Below are 9,062 nucleotides of genomic sequence, written 5' to 3' on the forward strand. Positions count from 1 at the left end.
CATTTTTATACTGATAGTTACCTTAATTTGCTACGTGTTATCACAGTACAATTTAGAGGTCACTGATATATTGGTTACATATCGTATCAGCACCGATGAAAGGAAAATTAACATTATTGGCTTTTTTTTGGCTAATGTAGCCAATAATGTCATCTGGAGCCTCCAGATGCCATGTGCATCCCACAAGCATGCATGTGGCCAGGAATGCAGCTGAGTAGCGTGAAGAGCAGCGCCCTGCAGGTAAGTCTGTGGAGGGGAAGGGGTGTTGGGGGGTGCAGATTGAGATCCCTGTGGTGAAGGGAGGGAGTGGGGCAGGTGCTGGGGGTGCTGCCCAGCCAGGGCAGTGAATGGGATCCGGGGCCAGGGCCAGGAGCAGGATGGAACAGTGGGCAGGTCACCAGAGGGTGGGGGTTGGTGGCTCCCCTCTGCTGTGTGCAGCCCCCCAGAGGAGGCATGGAGGGGCATGTGCGCAGGGCTGGATGCAGGCTGCTTGCTGTGGGCTTGGGGCTGTCTGCTCTGCTGTCTTTCCCTTATGAGCCCCATGCTGGCCATGTGTCCCCCTGCCCAGCTGGCAGTGGTGGGGGCAGTGAGTTGTGCCTCCCACTGTTGAGTGGGCAGGGGGCGCATGGCTAGCGTGGGATTCCCAAGAGAGAGGCTGCAGAGCAGAGAGCACCGCACCCACAGCAGGCAGCCTACATCTACCCTCGCCCCGCTCAGCTGCGCTCTGCTTAAAAGCGTCCTGGCGCTTAATGTTGTTTGTTGCACTTAAACTGAAGCTCATTTGACAAGCTTCAGTTCAAGTGCCAGTGCCACCATTTTTTAAGGGCCTGGATGCTGATGTCGTGGACAAGCTGCCTGCGGCTCTGCCTGCTTCCCACCCTGGCCCCAGGTCCAATTCACTAACCTGACTGGGCAGCGCTTCAAGCCCCTGCCCCACTCCCTCCCTCACCATAGGAGCCTCCATCTGTCCCTCCTACCACCCCCCTTCCCTCCACAGACTTCCCTGCAGGAAACCACACTGCTTGGCTGCATTCCTGTAAATCGGCTGTTGGTATCAGCCAAGAAAATCTTTATTGGTGCACCCCTATACAGTTGTCACTGTTGTTTATTGGACAACTTTTGGGGAGTTATCTGAAACTTACTCTTATTTCTGTTGCACACAGTTGTGAGCATACTAATTCACAAATGCCACCAATGAATTTGAATAAATGAGTGTTTCCTGTTAGGAATACACATAGGCTCCTGGAGCATTGAACAGTCAAAAAGTTTTGAGGTATTAATATATTTTAAAATTTTCCTCATCTTTAAACGTTGTGAGGTTGGTCAGAAATTCTAACAGCAAAATGTTAAATACATCAAATAATAGAGAGTTAGCTAGAAACAGTTGTCACAGCTGTGGGCAAGTTTGTAGCCAGTGATGTTAAGGGCTGCTGGCAAATCAGAAAAGAATGAAGACCTGTCCTCTATCCTTTCAAAAGATAATATGCCCAAAATGATGTAAACCAGGGGTTGGCAATGTTTTTGGGCACAGTGCTAAAAACACCCATAACCTCGACTTGTAAAATGTTGGCATGCCGGGGCAGGCAGTGAGGGAGCCACAAGGGGTCCTGATCCTTGTTGTGGCAGCACAGCCCTAGCCCCTTCCCTGTCGTCTGCCCTGAGCCTGGGGCTCTGTGGACCCTAGTGCAGCGATTTTTTTCAGCCTCCCAGCTGTCTGGGGTCCACAGCGTGGGCTCTGGGCCGGCCCCTGCTGTCTGCCACGGAGTCTAGGCTTCTTGACGCAGGTGTTGGGGAGGCTACAAGCAGCTGCGCTGGGGTCCACAGAGCCCCTGCCTTACTCATTACTAGGGGTGGTTGCACACACACCTCAAGGGGATAGCGGGGAAGGGGCTGGATCTGTACTGCCACAACAAGGATCGGGTCCTCACAGCTCCCCCCGCCATTCACCTCGTGGCACACACAAGCAAAATACTTTCATGTGCCATGCTCTGGCATGTGTGCCAGGGGATTGCCTATCCCTGACGTAAACCATGGATCTATGATGAATGCTGTGCCAAAAGAGAGGAAAGGAAGCAATATGGCTTGTACAAAGCAGAATGGGATAGAAACAAAGTGGCCAGTGTTATGAAAAAATAACAACTGACAGCTGAGGCATCAATATCTTTTGAGTGAGGATTTCCTTGCCATAACTGTTCTTTCTTAAACATGCAGCTCCTTTCTTCCTTTAGTGAAGCCATAATACTCTGCTCTGAGATGATCTTTCTGTTGAAGCTCAAAGGTGGGGAAGTTGTCACAATTTTGTTAATTTATTAGTCTCTACTCCCCTGTCCAACTTTAGCACAGAGAAGTTTAGGTGGAATGGGTTTCTTTGTTCCATCCTCAATAATGAAGGAACTCCCTTTCTTCTGTAGTCTTGCAGTATAGAAGCATCTGCAGGAAACATTTCCCATAGTAGGGAAGATACACCATGAATTCATGGAGAAGGAGTTAAAATGGTAGTTTCATAACTTGAGGAATAGTTTCATAAACTGAGGAAACAGGGAAGACGGTGCTATTTCTGTAGATTTACATAGGACCAATAAAAGCAGGAGTCAACAGCCTTTGATAGCCTGCTGCAGCTTGTGATCCTTTGCTGCTGCCGCAGCTTTCTCTTCTCTGTGCAGAGGGCTGTTCTCTCACCTCTCTCCCTCTAAGACAGCCTCCACTGAAAAGCATGGCAGGCAACAATTTGGAGCAGATAAATCAGTGGCAGCAGTGAATTGAGGCTGCAGCTGGGGAGTGAGAGAGCAGTCCTTTGCACAGAGCAGGGAAAGATAGGGGGAAAACTAGGTCCCACCATTAGTAAAATGCAGAACGTGGGTCAGATAAGATAACAGGGCTGTAGCAGGAGATAGGTCTGCCAAAAACATGGTCCACATCAAGTCTCTTCACAGGCCAGATATGGCCTGTGAGCCATAGTTTGCTGACACCTGAATAAAAGATCAGCCAACATTGGCAATCCCACCCTCCTCCCACCGCAACAAACCCATCAATAAATTTAAACAGGTACTTGCAAGGAAGTCCTTGTCATAACTGCATTTCCAACTATGAACAATCACTGTGACAAGTAGATAATTATAAGTAATCATGTTTTAAATGCTGTTTAAATGCCATTCAGATGTTTAAGCTGCATTGTTCGTAAATTAACATTTTAACATTTTTATTTGCACTTTGAACTTTACATACTTAAATAACATTTTCTCCTCTCTCCAGGTCAAGTATATAGAATAGAACTATTAATTTTGGTGAATAAATGATTGTAAAGAATTCTTATCTGAGCTTTTATGTCAAGTTTGTGCTAGAGGTGGTAGCATTTTTACCTTTTTTCTGTGAATTTGCGGTATGTTTTCCCCACTATGGAAATTGAACAACTCTTTTTTGCAGGAAAGAAAATAAGCTAATATTACCTTATTTATTTTAGGTGGTTTTGGATGTTGGGTGTGGCACTGGGATACTCTCCATGTTCGCTGCCAAAGCAGGTGCGAAGAAAGTGATTGGAGTTGACCAGTCAGAAATTGTTTATCAGGCAATGGACATCATTAGGTAAGGAAAGTTAAGTACTAGAACTGAAGTGACTTAAAACAGCTATTGTAAGTTCAGCATTAGTTCTTCTCATACCTGCAGAATCTTCTCTTTTGTTTGGTATTGAGTGCTAGTCTTCAGCAACAAAGGGAAGCTGCCACAATCCAAGGCGGTATATCATCCTCATCCTGGACAAATGGATTTTTGACACAATCTTGTCACCTTTGGGCAATTTTGATTGGGCCCAAAGCAAGACTGTATTTAGGTTAATATTTCCATAACATTTCCCACTGGTGCTAGCTGTGGCATAAGCACTTATGCAAGCTGGGGCTCCCTGTGGATACCAACATTTTAGGCATCATTATGTAGCCTCGCTTGGCCAGGTGCTAGGCTGGGTCAATATATTCTTTATGTTACAAGGTCCAACTCTGTTACAGGTGGAGCTCTAGAATAGTGGGAGGTGTTTAGGAAACAAATCCTAGTGTGTAGATGGGATCCTACAAGATAAATACAATTTTACAGGGCTGCGCTGTACTGAATTATTATAGTTTCATAGTTTCTAGGGTCAGAAGGGACCTGAACAGATCATCAAGTCTGACCCCCCTGCCCTGGGCAGGAACGAGAGCTGGGATCATCATACCCCAACCAAATATCTATCCAACCTCTTCTTGAGCCCCCCACGGTAGGGGAGAGCACCACCTCCCTTGGGAGCCCATTCCAGAGCCTGGCAGCCCTAACCGTAAAGTGATACCTCCTGATATCAAGCCTGAACCTACTCTCAATCAATTTATGGCTGTTATTCCTTGTTATCCCAGGTGGTGCCCAGGGGAACAGAGCCTCGCCTATTTTCTGCTGGTCCCCCCGGTGAGTTTTTATAGATGGCCACCAGATCCCCTCTGTCTTCTCTTGTGGAGGCTGAATAGATTCAGACCCTTTACTCTATCTTCATAGAGCCTGGCCTGCTGCTCGCTGACCATGCAAGTGGCCCTTGTCTGGGACCCTCTCAAGGTTAGCCACGTCCCTTTTGAAGTGCGGCACCCTGAACTGGGCACAGTACTTCAACTGCGGCCTGACCAGCACTGCATAGAGAGGAAGGATCACCTCCCTGGACCTGCTTGTGATGCATCTGTAGATGCACAACAAGGTGCGGTTAGCCTTACTGACCGCTTCCTCATACTGGCAGCTCATATCCATCCTGGAGTCAACAATGACTCCAAGATCCCTTTCAGTCAGTGTGTTGATGAGAAGGGTGTACCCCACCCTATAGGTATGTTGCCAGTTCCTTCTCCCTATTGGTACTATTCAGATTCTGTAACTCAACAAATATCATTCATTTGTGTTGCTTTTGTTGGTTAAAATCTCTTTATGCCCTTCGAAATGAAGATTTATCATATCCTAGCTAATTTTTGCTATTTTTTTAATGAAGGCTTAAAGAGGGTCATTTATATGCCCTGTATATTAGTAAATTTAATACTTTCTTAACTTCATATTTAAAGTGCATCTTAGCTTTACAAGTGTGCGACTAGAGAACCATCGTATGTTAGAGTGCATGACAGTAGTGTACTTTAATGGAGTCTCCTGTTACGGAGCATGCTGCATTATATCTGTTTTCAACCTCCTGTGTTTTATCTATCTTAAAGATGCAGTGGAAGACTAATTGACCTCTGTTTTCTTGCTTGCTGGAAGAGAACGTTGTTGCTTTGCTAACATTAATATTCTATGGTGTCAGCAAAGCTTTTATTTAATAAAAAAGAAAAACTACTGCAAAGTCACTGGGAACACTGTTCACTACAATGTGATGATGAAATGGTGGCTATCTCTACAGCTGAAAAGGAAAAATTCAAGCTATAAAGAAAGAAGGATGTGTATGAAAGACCTAGAGTTAGTGGAACGTAGAGCTGGGTGTTGGGATGTATTGTCAGAAGGATGAGGTTAGATCCCAGAGGTTATTTAGGGTGCATATTGGGGAATTTTAAGTTATGGCCAACTTAAAAGGGAGATTGAAAGGACACTTGGTGAATGCTGAGTGGCTCCTCAAAATAGTCTTTCGTAGTCACACTGCAGGAGATACTTTGATAATCTAACATGTTTCTTTTGTAAGTGAATGCCTTTACACTGTAGCTGCGGTGTTCTAATCTTTGATCAGCTATTACTCTGCACTTTGACTGGGATGTTTTTGACATCATAACCAATGCTTTTCAAAGAGAGAATTTTTTTCTCAGTCTTTGACTGCTTTCAGACTGGCATCTGTGTGAAATAGCTTGTCTTGCTGCTGCTCTAAATGACTCATTTGGGATCGTTCACCGCTTTCATTCCTTATTAAAATACAGAATGTACTCGTTACATTTGCAGTTTAGCAAATGATGGAAATACCCATCTGCATTTCATTTCAAGTTTGCTGATTTGCACACTTTACTGGGGGCAGAAGAGGATTAAAAGGAGAGCTGTTCTTACGACAGTGATGAATGATCCCTTGCAGCACACAATGAACCATCACTAAAGCTACATATTTGGAGGTTACCTTTACTGTAAAACTGTTTTGTTTGTCTCCTGTTCACATTCAGATCATTTATAACAGACTTGTTAAAACTTCCCATAAAGAGGTATAACCAAGAAGCTCATAATATGACAAATCTGTGTATTGGAATATCAAATGAATAATAGAGAGGAAAGCAAGTGATTTTTTTTTTTTTTTTTTTCCTCCCTTCCTACTAAGAGCTAAATGCAACTCTTAAGTGCCTTTGAAATGTTAGGAAGTGCAGGTGGTTCCATATTTAGCCGGTGGAACTGAGAAATGGCAGGGGCGTGACTGACTAAGTGTGAGGATGAAAATTAAGGTAAGAGTCCCATGACTCCTGATAGTTACATAGAAGATTTCTTAATCAACTGATACCTACCCATTTTCCTAGCACTCAGTAGCTGCCCAGTTAGTTTGTCATGTGATTCACAGAATAGAGGCTTAAAGTGTACTGCAATGAGGTTCTAACTTGGATTTTTTTCTGTACAGTGGTGAAACAAAATTACTCTATTCTTTTGTTCTGTATCAGTTATGCAGCCTGCATAATGAATTTTATTTTTGGCCCTTCAGTTAGTTAAGTAATTAGTACCTAATATTAACTAGATTAGACCTAAGAACCAAACTTTTAATTTTGATTCTTAGTATCAGAAATAATTCTGTTTATTACAAGTCACACCCTTGATGATGTATAACCTCTTCAATAAAAGATTCACATGTTTAGAAAATATTTACTTGATCCCTTATTTAAATATGTACCAGTTCAAATTTTAATGTAGCTCTTTTACCTTCCCTCCATCCTATTGTGTCTGTTGTTGTCTTCTAGATTAAATTTGTAAAGAGATTACTGAGTTGTGTTGAAAGTCAGGCAGAGAGAGATTGTGGGAGTAAGATATCAGAAAGGGGCAGAGATAAGAATTTCAGTAGAGAAATAAATTTCACTGATGTGAATAATTATTCTGTCCTCTCTAACATTAGCTGTCATGATAATGGCATATACAAGCAAGATTGATATGGTGCACTACAGAGAATAGAAATATTAAAATTCAAGAACTCAAGTTGTTTAGCCATTAAATTGCCATGTAGCACTATTCCAGAAACTACAGTGACATGGCAGAATGTACCTCTTGTAGACTACATGTTTCTAGTATAACTTCCCTTATATAGAAGGTAATATTGTAATGCTGCAGTATTAAACATTGCAGATAACGTTGCCTAGAAGTGTAATGAGGAAAATGCTTTTTATTGTAGAATAACTGTATTATTGATCTTTCGGGAGCATTTGTTCTCTGTGACTCTGCAGTTGATTTTGTTTAACAACACAAAGTGTGTGCAAAGTAGCTTTGCAAAAGAGTTGGTTTTCATCACTTTTATTGGAATACGTGTGCTACACTAACTGTAGGTTTATTCACAGGGGTCCAAGAAGGAGAGTTACAAACAAGCAACTCCAAGAGAGGGGGAGAAGCTAAAGACTGCATGCACAGTGCTGGCAGAAGTTGGGGGTGGGGAGGGAGGAGGGATGCTTTGTTAGTCTTCCGCTGACCAGCACATTCACTTGTCACTTGTCTTGATCTAGTTTGTGGAATTTGTTGTATGCTCTCTGTTAAAATATAACCTAAGAGGAAGATTATTCCTTTTCCACCATTAACTGTAATATGAGGTTTTTTTGAAAAATATTTTACCTAGAGATAGTCTTTTTACTGCATAGTAGAGAACAATGATTTAATATTTGGAAAGGAAACAGCAAAATGCAAACATTTAGCATAATTTTCTTTTCCTCGGTCAAATTTGTTGTGTTTTTTTTTTTTTTAAAGGACATTTACTTGTAAGCAAAAGGTATGAAATTATAACTTGTTAAATTGTAACTTCAACTTGTAAATTTAAATTGTAGGTTGAATAAACTTGAAGATACTGTTACCCTAATCAAAGGAAGAATTGAAGAAGTAGACCTACCAATTGAAAAAGTGGACATTATTATATCTGAATGGATGGTAAGATACACAAGCATCCTTTACAGTGCAGTTAGTTTCACCAGAAATGCATCATTTTTAGTCATAAAAAGAACCTCAGTTTTTAATGTAATATGAAGATTTTCTTCATTGAATTTTTTCATCAAAATCTGTCTCATCTGCAGGAAAACTCTTCCCATGGTAGGAAGTAGGGAAAATAGTCCTGATTACATGCCTCCTGAAAACACATGTTGCATCAGTCAAGATTTTAAAATTGTGTTGCATATTGTGTGGCATGCTGTCCCAAAAAAACTTATGGATAGGTTCTTGTCATGAGTTTAATGTAGTAAGTGTCTGAAAAGCGTTGAACAATGCCATACTTCTTGAAAAAATTATCTTAGTTGCTTTTACAGAGATGTGCATATAGCTAGTTGAAACGCATTTTTTTCCTTCTCCAAAATGACTTAAATGTAAATTGATTATTATACCAAAAGAGAATATGTTGATGGACAGGACCAAGGGAGAAACATCAGGAAGACGTCTGGAACACCCTGAACATCAGGAACACCTTCCTGAGAACATCAGGAATACCTTGAGAAGCTGGATATCTTCAAGTCAGCCAGCCCTGACAATCTACACGCCAGGGTACTCAAGGAGCTGGTGAGCATCATAGCCCAGCCTCTTGCACAGATCTTTGAAAATTCCTGGCACTCTGGTGTAGTGTCTGAAGACTGGAAGAAGGCCAACGTGGTTCCTGTCTTCAAGAAAGGGAGGAAAGTGGATCTGGCTAACTATAGGCCCATCAGCCTGACTTCTATCCCGGGGAAGATCTTAGAAAAGTTTATTAAAGAGGCCATCCTTATTGGACTGGCGGACGCCAACATCCTAAGGGATAGCCAGCATGGGTTTGTTGTGGGTAGGTCTTGCTTGACCAATCTCATTTCCTTCTATGACCAGGTGACCTATCACCTGGACAAGGGAGAAGAGATTGATGTCATATATCTTGACTTCAAAAAAGCCTTTGATCTGGTATCCCA

At 42.4% G+C, this 9,062-nt stretch overlaps 1 protein-coding gene across 2 annotated transcripts in view; it reads left to right on the forward strand.

The window, feature by feature from the left end:
• Positions 1–9,062, forward strand: part of PRMT3 (protein arginine methyltransferase 3) — a 167,424-nt gene that overhangs the window by 39,423 nt on the left and 118,939 nt on the right. For both annotated transcript variants that reach the window (XM_019519469.1, XM_019519470.1), the window contains 2 exons: positions 3,461–3,582; positions 7,968–8,067. In XM_019519469.1, coding sequence (XP_019375014.1) covers positions 3,461–3,582; positions 7,968–8,067 — 222 coding nt within the window. The remainder of the gene's footprint in view (positions 1–3,460; positions 3,583–7,967; positions 8,068–9,062) is intronic.

This window comes from Gavialis gangeticus, unplaced genomic scaffold (genome assembly GCF_001723915.1).
Source record: "Gavialis gangeticus isolate Ggan-Ray unplaced genomic scaffold, GavGan_comp1, whole genome shotgun sequence".
Lineage (NCBI taxonomy): Eukaryota > Metazoa > Chordata > Crocodylia > Gavialidae > Gavialis > Gavialis gangeticus.